The sequence below is a fragment of the Pimephales promelas genome, chromosome 13, assembly GCF_988280905.1.
Source record: "Pimephales promelas chromosome 13, fPimPro1.hap1.1, whole genome shotgun sequence".
NCBI lineage: Eukaryota > Metazoa > Chordata > Actinopteri > Cypriniformes > Leuciscidae > Pimephales > Pimephales promelas.
In genome coordinates, this window is record NC_142781.1 from 14526764 (window position 1) to 14547166 (window position 20403).

The following is a 20403-nucleotide window of genomic DNA, read 5'->3' on the forward strand; positions in this document are numbered from 1 at the left end:
TGTGTGTTTTAAACAAACGTTTATGTTAGATTAATTGATTTGACAGCTGTATTAAAACATTAAGAAGTTACATTTTAATAATTTCACAATATTATTTGTTGCACTCTAATTGATCAAAAATCGAACAGACTTCCTTCAAAAACACTTAAAATAATCTTACGGACCCAAAACTTTGGAACGGAAGTGTGTTTTAAATGTAAAATAAAATACAATTATAACAAATTAGTAGATTCAATAATTTCAACTTTCCATATTTCATCTAACAGCTACTGTATAAGTGAGAAGTCATACACAATAGCACCATGAACATACAGTCAGGTCAATGTACTGTAGATTTCATGTAGATCAAAGTTCGTTCTGGTAAAGTTTTTTTCCTCATTCTCTCAATGGAGTCAAAGTTCATTTTTAGTTTCCTCATCTTTGTGAATTTTTCTCAAGCATACTACTGAACTCTCACGTTACACCTTACTATATCATGAAACCTGATCTATGGTTAAAAGACATTTGCAATGCATCCATTTCACACCGCCTTCCGTCCGAACCAGTCACGACTCCGGAAAACAAACATTTGATTGGTCCCTGTGAAGCCCATAGACGTTGAAATCCCATTGGTCCTACACAACTACTTAAATAGCAAGTATTCAATTTTATTTATTGAACAAACACTCAACCTTTGTAAATTACAAAAGGAACAGTTTTATTGAAATTAAGGCACGAAACAATTATATTGTATGTAATGACCTAATGATGTGTCACTTTATGAACTAACTTCTTGATTCGTCTGTTTAATAGCAGGTGATGGGAGAAGTCAAGCGGGAGAACGCATCACATCAAGTGGACTACAATATGGTGTCAGTTAAGTGGCATTTCTTCTGTATTAACTTAATTATCCGTTATGGTTTGGTGTAGCGAATGTATTTTTTCCCAGAAGGCACCTCTTTGAGGGTAAAACCAGCTGGGAAATGCTTGTTGGCATCTTCATCTGAGAGAGAGGGGATGACCATGACTTCTTGACCAGGCTTAGAAAAAAATAAAAAATAAAATGTAAGAATTTCAGACAAACATTCAGTGAAGTTTAGGTGTGCAACATTCTAGTTCACATTCACAATTTTTACCACATAAAAACAAACACAACTGCTCTGCAATATGAGAGAAAGAAATGTATACACACTCAGGTACTAGATTACATAAAGTACAGTATCAAAGACTGTTTCTACCTTCCAGTCCACAGGTGTGGCCACCTTCTTTGTTGCCGTTAACTGCAGGGAGTCTATAACGCGGAGAATCTCATCGAAATTGCGCCCCGTGGTGGCTGGATAGAGGATAGACAGCTTCAGCCTCTTATCAGGACCAACCACAAATACCTGAAATATAATAAATGTGTTAAGGGATTATAAAAAACATTTCACCTTCATAACTAGTGCCCTAATGAGATAACACCACACTAATCTTATTCAAAGACCATATAACCAATGGATTTTTATATGTATTGATGCGTCTTCTCTTGGCAAGTTCCTCAGTGTTTTCTTGCCTTAGTAGCATACCAGTTCTGCAAAAGTCTAATATTATAGCGAAGACTAGATATATGCGGGTACAAGGGGCAATGGAAATGTTGCATGCAGCAGAACATCAACAGTTATTTAGTCAGCCAGATCAGTTTCACATTCACCTTTTCAGGCTCTGGGGTCTCATTTATAAAACTGTGCATAGGATAAATTGTACGTGCACCCGAAAGCCAAAAATGGCTTACGGCAAAAAATATTCAGATTTATAAAACCGTTCGAACCTGCACAGAATTCACTTTATAAATCCAGTCAGCCAAAGATTGTGCGCACGTGCGTCTCCTCCCCCAAAATAACCATATATGGTGCTTACAACGCCTAGTTTAAATATGCATATCATCATAATTTTCATATGATTATTCATCCACGTGATACCGTGTTAAGAAAAAAGTCGTTAGGAAAATATGAAATACAGATGTGCCGTGTCACGATAAATTATTGTCATCTCACTCTGAACACAATGTATCGATTTCATAACTGCACCACCTATTGTTCGATTATGATAAACCATTGAATCATTTTATAAGTTACTGTATTTGTAATTTAAGCCATTTTGCCTAAATTCATCTTTAAATGTCTTCAATTGCTCCTTGCTGCAGTTGGTCTGACACATGTTGGCTTGTCTTGTCTTGTCGTCTTTGCGCTTGGCCCCGGTATTGCTGCTTGCAGCTATATTTATTATTATTATTTTTAGTAGCCTATATCCTTGCCTTGTTTTTAAATCAAATAGTGTAAAATGCATTTCAGAGAAAGATTTTTTTCAATCTTTTCCACTGGCCAAATAGTATTTTTAATTCATTTATATTTTTAATGGGAACAGATAGACATGGTTGTGCATTATTCGCATGGAACTATTTTCTCAAACAATCTGCTATTATCATGATTAGCAATTATCTCTAGTTAAAACATTAAAACACAGCATGTTAGAGGAAAAGTGTTCAAAAGCATTGCATCCACAACAAATATGCATATCTATTGTAACTTCTCAGTAATGATTTCATGTAGTTTAAGTGTTTAACTCCATTAATGAGAATGGCATATTTAATCTAAATGTTTATATCAGAAGTAAAACAGTTTAAATCATTCTTTCATTTATTTAAACTGTTGAGAACAACTGTTGAGAATTGAGAGCATGCACTGTAGGCTATTTATTAGGACTAATAAAAACTAAAAGAAGGCTTTTATTTAGCACTTGAGAAGGGATAGATATTGGCTACAAGTGATTGGCTTTGTGGTATCTTTCTGTAGCCTATAGGCTGTAATTTTCTTTAGATTTTGGGTCTAAAAGTGACCAAAAAGACATTTAACTCCAGCTCACTATCTGTGTAGCCTATTCCCTTTGTCTCCAGAATGTGCGTACACACGGCTCAAAGTTTGCTTAAAGGTGCACACATTCTCCCATCAAGTTTGTTTATTTTTATTTGTAGTATTTTTTTTTTTTTGTATTTGAAGTAGTAATTACTTTGTGACTGCTAAAAAAAAAAGTGTGTGTAGTACAAATATAATCTGGCGTACTACATTCGCCATCTTGTTATTATCATGTGACCAACCAGCGTCAGTTGTGTTGCTTCTCTGCCATTCACAAATTCTCCCCCGTGGCCTTGTGGGATTGTAAAGTGTCTAAAGTATGCACACTTCAGAATCTCACCGATACAGTCATGGCCAGAAATACTGGCACCCCTGGTAAGGATTAACAATGCAGATTTATTTTTACAGACTTTAAATTATATTTACCAGGGGTGCCAATAATTCTGGCCATGACTGTAGTAGTAGTAGTAGTAGGTCATCAAGGTTCTTTTTGCCTTCTCTTTTATGAGTACTGGTAAATGGACATACTACTTCTGTCAGATATTGTTTTTCGCCTACTACAAGTAGGGCTGGGTAAAAATATCGATTCATCAATGCATTGCAATTTTTTGCTTCTCAATTCAATATCGATTCATCAAATCCTATGAATCGATTCAGCCATCCAGGCCAGTGGCGGCGCTGTGGGCTACACTCTAGTGAGAGCGTTCAGCGTTGTACAAGTCACGCTTTAGCCCTTAGCAAAATAGCGCGATGACGGACAGCAGCTGCACTCCGTTCAAGCCTGATTCAAGACTGCACCGCCAACATTAAAAGCCGACGTTTGGGCTCATTTTGGATTCCACTGTAAGCCGGGAACTATGGAAGCTTGTTTCCGCCACAAAATGGAAAATAAAAAAGGTAATTGCGACTTTTTATCTCACAATTCTGACTTTTTTTTCTCACAATTGGGAGTTTACCTCTCGCAATTCTGACTTTATTTCTCAGAATTGCAAGATATAAAGTCAGAATTGCGAGATATAAAGTCACAATTGCGTGATATAAAGTCGCAATTGGGTGTTATAAAGTCAGAAATGCGAGATATAAAGTCACAATTGCGTGATATAAAGTCGCAATTGGGTGTTATAAAGTCAGAATTGCGAGATATAAAGTCACAATTGCGTGATATAAAGTCGCAATTGGGTGTTATAAAGTCAGAAATGCATGATATAAAGTCAGAAATGTGTGATATAAAGTCAGAATTGCGTGATATAAAGTCAGAAATGCATGATATAAAGTCAGAAATGCATGATATAAAGTCAGAATTGCGTGATATAAAGTCAGAAATGCATGATATAAAGTCTATGAGATAAAAACTTCTGAGAGGGAAAAAGGTTAGTATTTTTTCCCCCTTAGAATTGGCCTGTGTGATCAGCTATTAAGTGTTATTGTTTACAAAATTATAATTATAATATTGCACTTTTTTGAGTATGCACATTTTGTGCTTCTGTTTACATTTCTTTTTTTAACTTGAATGTATAGGAAGAAAGAAATATACTTTCTACTACTTAGTTACTTGCACTTTAGAGGTGTTGTTAAAGCACTGTACAGTGCTCGTCACAGTTCTGTTTGAATTCAACACATACAATATTGTACATTTTTATTCTACTGAATAAACCATGACAGGAAACAAACATGCTGGGGTCAATTTGTTCTTTACCATTGGTAAAACTGCGCACATTACTTAAAAATATACTCAGGCACTTAATTACTTGTGTATTTACTTATTATTGAATCGATATCGAAGCTAATAAGTCAATATTGAATCGAATCGAAATCGAATCGAATCGAAGCCTCAAGAATTGAAATCGAATCGAATTGTGAAATACCTAACAATACCCAGCCCTAACTACAAGTATGCAATTTTAAATGCAGCCCAAAACCTCCTTCATCTGAGGCCATATTCAAAGGCCCTCTTCTCTAAACTACATACACCAACCAAGGCCCTAAAGCATGGTTGTGATGGAAACTCACACAACGGGCAGTGAGGGGCAACCCGTCTTTATCTCTCTCATCAGGGTCCAGCATCCCCAGTAAGACAGATAACTCCCTCTTGTCATCCGCTATGATGGGGAACGGCATGGGATAGCAGGCTTTGTCTTGGTTAAATGACATAATGTCCTATAGAGAGAGAGAGAGAGAGAGAGCAAAGAAGCGTGAATATGGAGTAATTTTGTACAATTTTTGCAGATATCAGTCAGTCATCTTAACATGTGAAGTCTTATTAAAAGGAAATTGTAAATTAACTTTTATGTATAAAACTCCTTTTACAAAAACAAGGCCATTAATAATGGAAAATATTAGTTAATAAATGGTTTACCAATAAGAGCATTACTTGTACACATTTGGATATTTGCACATAATGAGTATTAAAGAGTGCTGTGGTAAAACAGTCAGAGTACACAGTGACTAAGTTTAAACAAAACACTGTCTTGTGGGAAACGTCTGTCTGTGGCATTCACATGAATTCAGAAAGAGTTCAGCCAAAGGCACATGTGGGTGTGAGAGTATGTCCGGTAAAGGAGTTTAAGAGCGTTAAAACAGACAGACCGAAGCATAACAACAGAAGCACAATCTTGGCAAATAGAGTATGTGCCTTAACTTTTTACAAAGCAGTTTTAATGCGTTTCCAATTATGTTATGCAACTTTTGAACAAGTTTAGACCCTTGGGAAGCCAGATGTCTTGTAACAAGATACCAGCCCTGTTCAGTGAGGATTTCAGAGAAAGTCAGCTGCAGAAATTCTTTCCTTTTGGGATTACAGTAAGGTGATTTTGTCTGAACCAATCAGAGAAGTCCTTTGTGTGCTTATCTAAGAGCTACAGGCCAATGATTGGATGCTCAAGCTGGAAGAGTCTCAAAACAATGCAGCATCATTGAATGCTAAGCCATGGAGGCCCATGTGACATCTGAAACCTGTTTATGAGTAGCATACAATCTTTCATAAGTTTATACTACTTTCAAAAAGATTTATTGGGCAAAAAAATACAGTAAACAACAGTAATATTATTACAAATTAAAATAAACCATTTTATGTTGCGCTTCTATAATAACCATTTTATTATACACTGAAAACTAAGGTAAGGATGCTAAAAATTCAGCTTTGCCATCACAGGTATAAATCATATTTTAAAACGTTCAAACCGAAAACAGTCATTTTAAATTGGAATCAAATTCCTAGGGCTGTCAAACGATTAATCGCGATTAATCGCATCCAAAATAAAAGTTTGTGTTTACATAATATATGTGGGGGCACTGTGTATAAATATATACTGTATATATATATATATATATATATATATACACACACACACACATGCTTGTATATATTTAAGAAATATTTTCATGTATATACTGTATATAGATTTATAAATAATTTATATTATATATAAATATACATATTTTATATATAAATATTTTTTTCTTAAATATAAATGCATGTGTGTATATTTATATATACAAAATAATTATACACAGTACACCCACATATAAATGCAAACACAAACTTTTATTTTGGATGCGATTAATCACAATTAATCGTTCGACAGCCCTAAAAATTCCACAATATTGCTGTTTTTAAATTAATCAATCCTTGGTAAGCAGAAGAGACTTATTTTGAAAACATTCAAAATATTAGCGATCCCAAACTTTTGAATGTGTGTGTGTGTGTGTGTGTGTATATATATATATATACATATATATATATGTAAAATAAATTCAAATTTTATATTTATTTCTGGCATGTCATGCGTCATATCTGCACACCTTACTCCATTTGAGGTGGTCCTCCACGCTGTCGATGGACAGTGCGATCATCTTCACGTCTCGTTTCTTAAACTCATCGTGAAGCTTCGCAGCGCGGGCTAGTTCAGTCGTACACACTGGAGTGAAGTCGCGTGGGTGCGAGAATAAGATACCCCACCTAAAGAGGAAAAAACAAGATGGAAGCTAAGAAATACATACTTTTAAAAAGATAACTTTGCACATTTTTAACAGTGTTAGTAGAGTGTACATGAACATGTTTAATCTTTATCAGTGTTACCTGCATAGAAATTTTATTTATTTGTTAGCAAAAGATTGTACAGAGATTTTTTTTTATTTTGTATCCCTGCTCAGGGATCAAACCCAGTGCATTGTGGGTGTTGAACTTTCTTCCTTTTGGCATTTTTTTTTTTTTAAATCAACACTTTGATATGCCATTTGATGAAAGCGTTAACATGTAAGCAATACTTTTATCGCTTATTTCTGCTTCACCTGAGTTTTGATCCGGGGATTCTGCACTCAGAAGATGGGTATATCACACCCTAGCGTATAGATTGATGAAAAACTCTAATGACGTGGAAAGAGTTAAAAGCCCATCTTGTCATTGGTGAAATACTCCTCTAAGAAAAAAGACCAATTCAGTTAAATGGTCACTGATTACAAATTCAAACTAGTTTACGAATGGCAGGTTGTTGAACCATTTCAAAACAGCCTTGACTGGAAATCATGTGGGTGTATGGACAATTCATTACACTGGGATTGTGTAATCATGTCATATGTTTTTCCCAAATTACAGGGACAAGAATGATTCACTCCCTGTAGACAAGAATTCGAATATGTCTGAGAAAATTCTCTTTATCTAACTGTGAAGTTATTGGCATCTCTAATCAGCTAGATAAATGTAATCTCCATTCGGCCTGAAAGATTTGCAGTATTGTTTTGTAGAAAAGCACAGGGCAGCACTTCTTATTCAAAGCCAACAGCTGTTTTGACTGCTGTTAAAGAAACAGCGTCAAACTCTGGAGGTCGTGTCACATTACGTGATCCTCACAATGAAAGGAAGTTCAAACTCTTGCAAAATCTCGTCACAACCCGTCTAGCTTCACATCGTACAGATCACATCGGATCATTTTGACAGAATTGTGCAGACTTCTGCAATGCAAAACTCTAAATTGGGAAATGCAGAACAAAGAGTTGCTAAACATCCTCTTATTCACAACATCTGTTAAATGCTTCAACTGTAGCATCTTCCATTCCCAAGGGCAGGACCTCTTAAGAGGCAGATGTTTGGCTTGAAATGGAGACCACGGACAGGCCCTCTTTTCTGTTAGATAATACATTGAGAATAGGAACACATCCTGAATATTAATAATGCAACATTTCAGGTCAGTTCATGCTGCTATGCTTATGTGCATATTTCATTAAAAAACATGAATCCTATACTGGCATGTGGCAATATTTAATATGCATTTGAGTTGAATATACACTAGCAAATATCAACTGCTTGATAGGCTATTATTGCCCAGCTCTAATCTGCTAAAGGCTACTAAAAAGCATGTAGATATTTAGGCAAGCATAAAATGGAAGTTGCATCAGTCTTTATCAATTAAAACAATAAAAATAAAAAAGTGTACACAAATAAATAGTGTATATGAATTATTGCAATCTTCCATAATAAAATAAGAATTGTCCATTTCGACTTGGTGATATTAAGATATTATAAACAAATATCATGTTTTTATTTTAAGTGAATTACAAATAATTAGCCTGACTTTAAGTTATTTTAAATTATTTTAAACTAAACTTTCCAGGCATTCGCTTTTAATGAATAGCCTATAATAAAAGTGTTTTGGCAGAATATGGGGGACTTCCATTTTGGCACTTCTCAACAATAACAGCCATTGTTATGCTAACTCTTACAGCCACAGTGACCTATTTTGCGGTCTATGACAGTGACTAATCAGATTTTACACTTTTACAATGAAAGCAAATGGTTTAAAGGAAAATGAAGTCTGCAGTAATATCTGACATAACTTTGAGAAATGTGTTATTTGGTTAATTGCAATGAAACATTGATGTATTTTTTTTTTTTTAAAAAAGGTGGATTAATATTTCTACTAGTAGTTATGATTAACAAAATAGTTTGCTTTGTGTTATTACACGAAGTTCATTCATTCGTGTGCTACGTCAACGCATGTCATAAAAACCCGGATGGCGCTGTCGTGGAGTCATAAAGAAAAGCTTTCTGAATGAAAAAATAAACCAACTAAGTTAACTGATTATTTGAGTAACGTTAGAGATATAATGTTGAAGTACAACGCACTATCTGACATATAACGTTAGGCGTGTTTTAATCTCCAAATGCCATATAGGAGTAACGTTAATGTATCGATCAGGTCAGCCACCTAATGATCATGACTGAATTAAAAGCACATTAAATGTAACGTTAGATTTCAGAGTTTTCCGAGTAACGTTAGGCCAGCTGAAACAAACATACGATTAAGCTACTTACGAATTTCCCAAGAATTCATGAAATTTTATCTTGCCGATTGTAGTCTCTGCATCAAAGTTAGGTAACACGTCTCCCAACAGAATTCCAGGCATGACTGTTGTTTTCAACGAGTCTGGTCTCTCTGTAGTCCGCACATGTAACCATGGAATGGAGGTTCATGTAGCAGGAAGACAGAGGAGTGGGCGGTTCTGATTGGACGAAACAGCCACATCCCTAAACTCAAATATTAAATTCAGTTTTAAATTTATTCTCAGCGTTTACGATTCAAACGTTTTGTAGCTCATGTAAAAATGCAATTATGTCTTTTCTGCAAAATTAATTATTTTATAATTGCATATACACTACATAGATGCATCATCGGTAAGCATAGACAGTAAAAGTCGGTAAGCCGTCCGCCATATTTGAACGGTCAAAACACCGGTCCGTGAACTACTCGTGAGAAGTTGTTGGTGCATCCATAGTTATCTGTATAAAGGCTAGATATCTCGTCCGCGCTGCTGGCCAATGGAGGTCGACGTCAGCACCTGGCGGCCATCTTGTCACAGGCAGCTCGCTCACTGGTAACATTGTTTTAATGGTGCATGTACTTTTTAAATCACCATAACTTGCTCAATTTTCTATTTTCAGAGATGTAGTTATGATACTGCTTACTTATGAATAATAAGTGTATGAATAAATAATCATCCAGAATTATAGTCACATTAATAACGTTTGTAAGAAACCAACCGTTTGTAAATCCGTCAAGATTTCAACGAGATAAAAGTATTTCTTACATCAGATACCACAGAGCCCGCCAGAAAGCCTGTCTGTGGCAAGATGGCCGCTGGTGAAGACGATAAATACTCCGCCGTGAGACATCTAGCCTTTATATAGATATCTATGGGTGCATCTGCAACTTATATTTACAATAGACTTCAGCAGATGATTTTGCTAGACCAACACAATACAACAAGATGAAGGCGTCAGCTAATACGACGTTAAAAAAGTTACAATAGCATAATAACCTATAATATTGTGTTAATACATGTAAAAACACAAACAAACAAGTTATCACATGGACAAAGTTGAGGTTTCACAACCAGAAGCTAGCCTACACAATGTTATGGCACCATCATTGATTCTACTGTGAATGATGACACGCCGACCATTCCAACATGGCGGGCGAGCTGATGCGTCTGAAGCTATGATCTGGAGCAGTCTTTTTTTTTTTTTTTACAAAAGTCAGACTTTTGTTAAAATATCAGACAGCTGCTTTCTTCATGTTGATTTTTTCTCCATGTTGGTGTTTATTATAACTATTGTGTGGTTTTGACATTATAGACCAGTGCTGTATTGCACACATTAGTTTGTAATAACTACTGTATTGCATATTTATTCTCATATCGTATGTTAAGTAAAACACAAGAGACTCATCACATCATAGAACACAAAGGTTAAAGAAAATATGCAGTGTTTTGTCATAAAACTTTTTACATGGGGTATGTTATGAGTGACATATTTCAAAATTTGATTTAAAAGAAACCTGTAAAACATGTTAAGTTAAAATCTGAGTTTTAATGAAAGTGCTGTTAATTGGTTTTTGCTGCTGTTTTTGTCCACTTTTGTAGTCTAGGGCAGTGGTTTTCAAAAATTGCTAGGAGAAAAAAAGTTTAGAGAAAAGCAGTGTAGTTATAATAATAACTAATAAATTATTTAACTAAATAAACAAATACATTGGATTAAAAAAATAATATTTATTTAAAATTAATTGATTATTTGAATTAAATAAATAAATAAATAAACTATAAAAATAAATATTTATTTAAAATAAATGCATTTTGAATTAAAAAATAAATAAAACAAATAAATAAATTGCATTTGTAAAATATATGTATAAATTAAATGTATGTATATGTGTGTGTATATATATATATATATATATATATATATATATATATATATATATATATACACACAATAATAATGATGTTAATTTATTTTTTAATTTGGTCACATGGTTGAATCAAACATGTTTTCCCAGTGTGCACTGCGCAGACTAAGCTGCAGTTCAAAGATGGCGCTGCGGGGGAAGTCCAGTCAAACGAGTTCTCTGTGATCACCTGTAAAACGATGACCTAAAAAAGACGCATCCAAAAGCTATCTAATAAAACAGAAGACACTCTAGTCTGTCTTGGCATTAGTGAGGTAAGATGCCTTCTCCTAAAGCGCGGAGCGGCTCTGGGCGCAGCGGTAGCGTCCCGTGCACCGGTGGAAACGGGCGCTATGAGTTCATTTCTCTGAGCCGAACTCCCCCACCGCCGCAGCTGCTGCAGAGGCAGGGTTCAGACCCCACCGCGGCCCGGCTCAGAGCCTCCGAGAGCCCCAGCCGACGCCGCGGATCGGGCTCGTCCACCTCCTCCACCGGTGGCGGGCAGCAGTTACCCGAGGAGGACTGCATGAAGTTAAACCCGTCTTTCTTCGGCATAGCGTTCAGCTCCCTGCTGGCCATCGACCTGTGGCTGTCGAAGCGGCTCGGGGTGTGCGCCTGCGAGGACTCGTCCTGGGGCAGCGTGCGGCCGCTCATGAAGCTCATCGAGATCTCTGGGCACGGGATCGCGTGGCTGGCCGGTGCCGCGTACTGCCTGTATAAAAGCGACAGTGTCGCCGGTCAGGAGGTCATGCTGAACCTGCTCATGGGTAATCCGCTCTTATTATCTCACAAAGAAATGCTCGAGTTCAAAAATTACACTATTGACCAGGGGTTTTCAATCTTTTAGATGCCTCGGACCACATGTGAGCGACCCCCATCCTAAAATAGGATGCAGTTATATCTTTTCTTATATCTTCTCTTTATATATATATATATATATATATATATATATATATATATATATATATATATATATATATATATATATATAAACGTTTTGGTTTATTTAAGTCAAAATGTTTTTATTTTATTTTAATGCATTTATTATTTTAATAAAATTTATTTAGTTAGCGAATTTATTTTTTTTTTTCTATTATTATTTGTGTATACAGTAGCTTTTTGGATGTTAAGATGTAAGTGGGTTTTTCAGTGAACGCTTTAGTATTCTTGTGTATATATCGCAATAGTTAACGTGTTTACAAGTTAATGATGGAAGTTAAAAAAGGATATAATTTTATTTTGCACAGACAGTGTTGGTGAGCAATTCTTTCAAAATTAGGTTTGTGTGGTGTATAATCTCTAAGTCTTGTGGCTAAACTTTTATTTTAACATCTATTCTGGGTCAGTGTCTTGCCTAGACCGTGACAATAATGCAGTTACAATGCATGTTGTGAACTGAGGAAAGAGTCAAAATGATTTGGCCACTACTGGTAATCTTTTAGGATTTTCTCATTTAAAAAGACCAGCTTCAGAATTCACGTTTGAGGTGTACCTTTTTTTTTTTTTTTTTTGTAAAGTCATGATCATGCATCTATACATCCATACATCTGCATGATCATCCATTTATCTGCATTCTTTAGTCACAGCTAATATCCAGGCTGGCTTCAATTTTGGTTTCTTGCATTTCTGCATTCCCCACTCTTTCTGGTCCTTTTTCAGGCTCATTTTCTATGATGTATGATGCAAATCATAACCCACTTCCTCTGCTCCCGCCTTCCCAATGAAACATCCCTGATCTTTTCTTTTGGACCCCTCTTTCCTTCAAATGTTTTCAGTACCAGGGGGATCTGCAGGTGAGGCAGTTTTCCATTCATTCTGGCTTTCCTTTATTGATGTGGATCATTGGCAACCCATTTAAATTGTGAAAGGCTTCTTGGTTGTTGCTGCCAAGAGATCCAGATTTATTAATCATGATTCTCAGCAGTATTCCCAGAGGGAAAATGGATCGATAATCACTCTCTTACCGATCCCGCTACGGCGATTGTCGTTCCACTCGCGCCCTTGTTGCTTTGACATCCCATTCACTAACGTCGACAGGTTTTAAAACTACAGCTGAGCTGAATGGCCAACTCGGCTTGTTTCTGAAATACAGAGATATGCACAGCAGGTCCTGCAGCCGTGCTTGATCTCTTTCCAGAGATTTTGCCTAATTAAACATGTTTTATGAAACATTTAATTAATCCTGGTAATCATAAGCTTTGTGTTCAGGGGCAGCTTTAATCAAGCAACGTTTTTTGAAAATATCTTTCCACTCATCACTGTGGAAAAAATGTCTTTCATATGTAATCAAGTGGAGTTGGCCATGATGGTTTAATGGTTCATATGAACAGGACCTACTAAAATGGGTCTACAGTATCATATATCATATTCTCTGTTGATACAATGAAGAATAGCTTAAAATATATCAGTTCAGTCAAACATGATTGAGGAGCTTTTGAGCTATGGGCTCTATCGGGAGAGACTAAATAACAACACCAAGCAGCGTTATTTAGAGAAACTACTTGACATCAACAACATGGATGTGTACAACCTGCTACAGAATGGGCTAAAGACCCAAAGCACTACCACCTTTCAGATACCCTGACAGTCAATTACCTGGTGTATGGTATCAGTGCCTAACGTTACTGCCTACACAATGCAAGAGTTCAGAAGCTTTAAGTCATTAGAAACAAACCATGCTTTGCTCGCTGTTGCTGCTGTCAGTTTATTGACAAGCAGTTTCTCTAAATAAAGCTGGCTAGCATTGCTATTGAGTCTCCCGATATAGAAACCCTTTCTTTTCTCTTCCTTCTCCATATCTTCCAAAGAAACTGCGGCGTATTGCTAAAATGTAAACAAATACTGCACTGCGCTGTCTCTCTCTCTCACTATTGCTGGAATGTTTAGTCCATAGACTGTAAAAAAGATGGACGACGCCCCTTCGCTCTTTTCCATCGGAGAGAACTGAAGCCGCCAATGTCCCGATATGGCGCTGACATCTTGGTACTTGAGTCTGCGCACTTGCGTTTTCGGGACCAGACACGCAGTCGTGAGCAGGAATTAAAGCCGTGAAATCAAGGCCCCGCCCTCACTCTCACTAAATCAATCGCTAGCACACGCCCTGTACTTTTCTTAAGTGGCCTCTGTCTGCTCCGTTCCTGTCCAATGATGTCTGCTGATTGCAGTACCTCGTTAAAATAAGGTAAATACAACTAATAACCACAGTCAACATTTTGAAAAAAAGTCTGTTGGTGCTTCACTGACTATTTCGCACAGAGAACCTGTCAATCACAGCTGTCAATCATGATGTCAGAGCACCGATTTTATAGCATCAAATATCTAAAAACAAACTCTTGAAATTACATCAACGTGATAGAAACTACAGTAAATGACAGAAACTATCTTTGGAAAAAGGATATGTGAAGTGTAATTTAATGGTTTAGTTGGTCTCACGTCTCGTTGAATAACATAGGGAGGCGGGGTTTATGACCTATACTAGGACCGGTCACTAGGGGGCGATCGAGACGTTTTGGCTTCACTTTTGAGGGCTTGTGCGGCACGCTTGGTTTAGTTGCGCCTCTGTGAAGTTTTGAAGGAGTTGCCCCTGCCCTGGCAGCCGATAGCGTCTCCTACCATCATGGCCGACTGGCTCAGACCCCGCCCAAATCGTCATGTGACTCCTCACTCTCAATAGAACACGGTAATGCGCACTTTGCACAGCTCCTTTGAGTAGCCCAAATGTTCTATGTACTTTCGCCTTTTTGTCTTAACCTTGTGCTTTTGTGGTTTCTCTGTTGAAACCCTTGCAGCAAAAATCAGGTCAAAAATCAGGTCAAAAATAAATTTCTCCTTGGGGAGACAAATAAAGATACTACGACTTTGACCATTTTCATTGCACAGAATCTCAAATGTTGGTTTGGTCATTCAGAAATGCCTGAGCCAAAGTCTGTCACCAGAATGGTTGGGTTTAATGACCTTCCGGAAGTGTCTCGCTCTCACGTGATTGTGTTCCCAAACACCAGGCGTGCTCTTCCTCAAGTAGAATAACGTGGCTCACGCTGAGGCGCAACTCATTTATAATAAATGAAAAAAATAGCCTCAGTGGCTTTCTCAATTGAGCCCCTTTCACACAGTGCGTTGATCCCGGGAAATTGCCAGAACGGCTTCTGTGTGAGCGCAAACACGACCCGGGTTTGATACCGGGACTGAATCCGGGTTGGGGACCTAGCAACATTGCAGGAATCAGTCCCGGAATGCGTGCTGTGTGAACAAAAGCCAGGACAAATGCCTTAAAGGGTGTGTCATAGTGATGACGCTCGTGCCATCGCGCGACTCTGTTCCTCTTAGAAGAAAGTATGTGTTCGTCATCAACAAAGAAAGGACGAACAAATGTCTGCAAATTGGAACGAAGCAGAGACCAGGAGCTCCTCATTATCCGTGCTGAAGCTGAGATCGTTCACCAGTTTTGTGGAACCGTATACGTGTACATGTTTTCGACGCGTCCGTTATACGTCTCATCCTGATGTCATGTGTCTTGCCGGGATTTTTACGGGTTGTGTGTGAACGCGCTCACAGATCCCGGCAAATCACTGGCAGTGTGAATGAACCGAAATCAAACAATCCCGGGACAAATGCCGTGTCACATTATCCACGTATTTTCTGGAATCTCTGTGTGAAAGGGGCTTTGCAGAAACTGCCATTTTTATTACTGATATTTTGTGCCAATTTCCCAGGAAATTATGATTTTTGTTCTTTTGAGCACATGGGGTGGAAACTGTGCTGTATTCGTAGATGTTTTATGTGATATTCTAATGAAATTTTTAGCATTGGATGGAAGCAAAGCCATTGACTGAATGCATTTGGCACTGAACTGAGCAGGCGAGTGTGCGGTGTTATTTAGAGAAAGGCTGTAAAGATGTATAGTGTTATTGACAGATAAATCATATTAAGTGCTGCTTGCTGCTGATATTATCATTGCTGTGTGGGATTATCACTTTGCTTTTTGTTGTCCATGTATTCTGAACAAATCTACATGCAGAAATACCAGGATATCCAATGATTTTCTGGCATTGCTGGTGCTTGTTATGGAAACTAGGGCAAAAGTGGTTATAGTTGTGCATTTAAATTCACAGTGTGTATTTAATGTGATTCAAACTGTAATGTGTGAAGTTATTTATACCTTAAACATAAAGAGAATTCCATACTGTAAGCACAATGAACATTATAACTGAAAAATACCCAAAGTTTTAGTTTGGATATGGGTTTACCAGACTTCAGTCTAATCCATCAATTTCTCGGTTGTCCAGTTTTCTTACGTTTTTGTCATTTCTTTTTCAGCCTTGGTACTGGACCTGGTCCTGGTCGGCGTGGTGAAGGCTGTAGTGCGGCGCCGACGTCCTGCTCATAACCGTATGGACATGTTTGCCACGTTCTCTGTGGACCGCTATTCCTTCCCATCAGGCCATGCCACACGTGCTTCAATGTGCGCCCGCTTTCTGTTGGCCCACCTGGTTTTGGCGGCCCCGCTCCGCGTTCTTGTCCTGCTCTGGGCCACTTTAGTTGGTTTTTCTAGGGTTCTCCTTGGACGCCATAATGTGACGGATGTGGTGTTCGGTTTCTTCATGGGCTACTGGCAATATAATTTAGTTGAGATTCTCTGGTTGTCTCCTGTCATTTTGCAAAGCACGATGGGACAGCTTCACTGAGAAGTTAAGACTGAGGAAAGGGAACATTTTGGAGGATCTAGACTGTAATTCCTTGGTGTTTATGTTAGTTTTGTGCGTCTGCTAATTTGAATGTAAAAATGAATCTCTCAGATCATCTGCCAGTAATTTCCAGGTTTAAATTAGATTCTACAGATAAATCAGTGTCTAAAGTGTTAGAGAGCAGTCTTATTTTCCACCACTTAAAGATTTTTTGCCTCACGCTCTCTTACTTTACGTCTTTAGTGTCAATACTGTGATGCTAGATAGATTATGCCAGTTTTTTTTTTAATCATTTGCCATTGTGCTCTGCTTTTTTGATGGTTGGTGCTTATCAAAAAAGGAGGATGATTGGGGCGACCTCTGGCTTTTGACTTCAATGTTCTTGTTTACAGAATAAAACCTCATCTTTGTGATTCTACATATTTATATCACCTTAAACAATAGGCGTCGTCATGAAGATTTTGCCTCCGTTTTAATAAAAAACCAGCCAGATCTCTAATTAACATGAAAAGCTATTCATTAATGAATGTTTAATTAGGCGAGGGAGAGGATTTGAAACATCGGGGTGATTTTCAGCGCAGCTCTAATACCTTTAGGGTATGTGGCGTCCTCAATAGATATTCACAGGGAAGTAGTTCTGTTATCTCTGAAGGGTTATATAGGGTTCCTCATTGCTCTGATATCTATACTCTGAAAAAACTATTTTGTGTGCGTTTTAAAGCTCTATTCTGTGTTTGTTGGTTTGTTTTCTGTTCTGTTGCTTTAACTGTGACTGCTAGCCACTGATAAATTGCATTGCACTTTTTGATGCAATCTTATTGGTCTATGAAGTAGGTCTATTTCTGTTATATTTTGATATGATGGATTTTAATTGGATTAAAGCCTCAACTGTGATTATAGAGCCATAAATCACGTTATATGCTGCAAACTTTTGCCGTAATCACAGGAGAATCTGTCATAATAGCCGCTTTTCCACTGTTGAGCCAGCAAAAGCCATGGGCCGGGCTGGGCTAACAGTCTCGGACCTGTAGCACCTAGCCCAAAACCACTCTGTGTTTCCACCGTCGGGATAGAAGCTCCACAGCGCTTCACTAAAACCCGCCCGTAATTGAACAACGTCACACAAACCCATCATTTCACCAACAAATGGAAGTTTTATCAGAAAACTAGTCAGAAAGAAATTAACTAGCGAGATTGCAAAACGAACATGATAAAAGCGGCCGTTTGTTGGCATTTTTGTAGTTTACTTAAACATTTAAAACCCAAGCATTGATGTTTTACAATAATAAGTGATAAATTGATCATAATTAATTAATTTGTGTTATTGCACATTAGTCACACAGGAATAAAGTGGTATTTACCGTTATTTCACAAAAGAAAGGACACGCGTACTTGTTCAGTCACGTCTGTTTCTGTTTATTTGTAGTCTGTGTGTTTACATCACATATAGAAAGAACGATAATTTCTACAAATTGTCCACCAAAAACATATTCCCTGAGGAGGTGTATCACTCTCTCCAGTGGCAGTCCCAATACAGTTGTATTTTCAGACAGAGAAACAAAGATAGCTCCCGAAAAACCGGAGTTGCTTTGTTTTATGACGCATGCGACGCTAAATTGATATCAGACAGTCCGATATAAAGAGACGAGGCGTACTGACAGATAAAATAAATACTGTGATAGCCTCCCTGTATGGTTTGTCTGATTTCAAATGTTCATATTTAACGCATAGCGCGCAAAGTCAAAGTCTTCTGCATCGCAAATAAATATTTCTGCATCGCATGGTGACACCGGATCAAAAACCGAAGTTATTTCAAACACTGTCTTAAAGTGAGTTGAGCTAAAATGATTTGAAAAGTCTTTAATTCTGATGTCAGCTGGTATATGAAATCATGGAAATGTGACTGGCACCGGGAACACACTAGCACGCTCGCTTTTGGCCTGACAGTGGAAACGTGGCTGTTGGCCATTTGGTAGCATTAAGCAGGTGTAAATTTCACCATGATGACATTCGTATTTACTAAAGGACCAGCTGTGCAAAATAAGTAGTGGGCTTGTACTGTGACACTGCACTTTGACATGCCATTTTACTGAGTGATTACATATTTACAGGTATGCACTTTTTTTTTTTGACATGTTGCTAATAAATGTCTGAATACAATGGTGTTACCTGGTACATGTTTAAAAGCCATGGTATTACCATGGGCAATAATGCAACATTTTATAATTTTACATGCAATATTTTCCCCGTTTTATATATCTTACGACTCGTTGTTGAAAATTGAAAATGTCTTACTCTTCCATTCTTTTTATGAGTCACCCTCTTGTAACCAAGTTTGGCTATTCTAGTGATTCCAGTGAATATAACGCATACAATGAAATTACAGAGAAATCTTTGCTTCCAGTTTGAAGGAAATTTGTCCTCGCATAAATTCCCAAACCCATTAATTATATATCTTGTTACATTCCACTTGTTAACTGGTTATCCAAAACTTTTAACTTTATTTTAGCGTCTCTCTCCCATATAACTTGTTACTATTACTGTTGTGGTGATAAATGTGTAATTATTGTTTTAAATTTCAGTTTAATTCCACACATTTTTCTTCTCTGTATCCTGATGATTGATTTGACACGCACTCCATTCAAAGAGAAGTGTCACACACACACAGCCTTACTGGAATAAATGTCAGCTCATAGTTCTGAGTCTTTTAAAGTACAGTGGCATCAAAGATATTATAAATCCACCCTAAAATATAGAGATCTTTTTTTCTTCTTCTTTCTTTGAAATATGTCTACTCTTGCAGTGCATTCCCTCATAATGATTCACTGTAAAGTATGTGTCTGGTGAAGGTTGTGGGCGTTTTGACTGTTTCAGGAGAGCATAGGCACTTTTTCTTGTTCTTTCTTGAAAATGCAATTGTTTGATCATTTGTGCAATATCAAAATACAGACAGATGGCAACTAATAAATAGAAAATATTATTTTTAAATTGCAAAAATTTTGTGCTGTTTTAGTGATGTTTGTTTGCAATGGGACACTGTATATTGTTTTTTTTCCCCCCCTATTGGATATGGAGAGGGAATATGGAAGACATTTTTATTTGATATTTCAGGTCATTTTTTGGAGTCATTTTAATTGGCTTCATCAGCTATTTTCATCTGACATTTGATCGTTGTTTAGTCTTCAGTGAAAAGTGTGGCGATTGTACATTCACCAAAGTGAAAACTAAAAGGGATTTATTAGCTTAATGTGGTGCCTGCTTTGACTGTTCATTTGTGATGTAAAATATACTCTACATTGATCATAATGTGATTGTATTTTCTAAATAAATATGAAGATGCCATGACTTTGCCTTGGAATTGTGTTTTCTCCAAATATCTAGTCTCGCGAGTAAAACTGTAATTCAAGAAAGTCCTCTTCTCCTCAGCTTAATATCTGTTTTACAGTTAGTTCTAGGAGTTTTAATACTATATATGCCTCCATATGAAGATGTGGGACAGTAAAATCTGTATGAAAAGAAAATTAAATGTTATAGAACAAATAGCAAAACAATCTGATTCTGTGATGTAGTGCAAACAGGATCTGAGACATTTACATAATGGAAAATTTTAAGAAAGTATTTTGGTTGTGT

The 20403-nt window shown here is 37.1% G+C and overlaps 2 protein-coding genes across 2 annotated transcripts; one reads left to right on the forward strand and one right to left on the reverse strand.

Moving 5' to 3' along the window:
* Positions 1–626: 626 nt before the first annotated feature.
* prdx6 (peroxiredoxin 6) lies at positions 627–9353 on the reverse strand. Its single transcript, XM_039692706.2, has 5 exons — positions 9181–9353; positions 6672–6828; positions 4881–5027; positions 1218–1364; positions 627–1019 (listed from the first exon to the last, which is right to left on the reverse strand). The coding sequence occupies exons 1-5, from the start codon at positions 9270–9272 to the stop codon at positions 894–896; spliced, it is 669 nt and encodes a 222-aa protein (XP_039548640.2). The 5' UTR covers positions 9273–9353; the 3' UTR covers positions 627–893.
* Positions 9354–11201: 1848 nt separating this feature from the next.
* On the forward strand, positions 11202–20118 carry plpp6 (phospholipid phosphatase 6). The gene is made up of 2 exons (XM_039692647.2): positions 11202–11856; positions 16406–20118. The coding sequence occupies exons 1-2, from the start codon at positions 11370–11372 to the stop codon at positions 16771–16773; spliced, it is 855 nt and encodes a 284-aa protein (XP_039548581.1). The 5' UTR covers positions 11202–11369; the 3' UTR covers positions 16774–20118.
* The last annotated feature ends 285 nt before the right edge of the window (positions 20119–20403 follow it).

Bases quoted from the DNA above. Each gene is read 5' to 3' on its own strand.
- prdx6 (XM_039692706.2), bottom strand. From the start codon at position 9,272: ATGCCTGGAATTCTGTTGGGAGACGTGTTACCTAACTTTGATGCAGAG. The intron at 1,365-4,880 runs GTGAGTTTCCAT...ATTATATTTCAG, and splicing joins TGCCCCTCACTGCCCGTTGT to GTATTTGTGGTTGGTCCTGA. The intron at 1,020-1,217 runs GTAGAAACAGTC...TTTTTTTCTAAG, and splicing joins CCACACCTGTGGACTGGAAG to CCTGGTCAAGAAGTCATGGT.
- plpp6 (XM_039692647.2), top strand. From the start codon at position 11,370: ATGCCTTCTCCTAAAGCGCGGAGCGGCTCTGGGCGCAGCGGTAGCGTC. The intron at 11,857-16,405 runs GTAATCCGCTCT...TTTCTTTTTCAG, and splicing joins CATGCTGAACCTGCTCATGG to CCTTGGTACTGGACCTGGTC.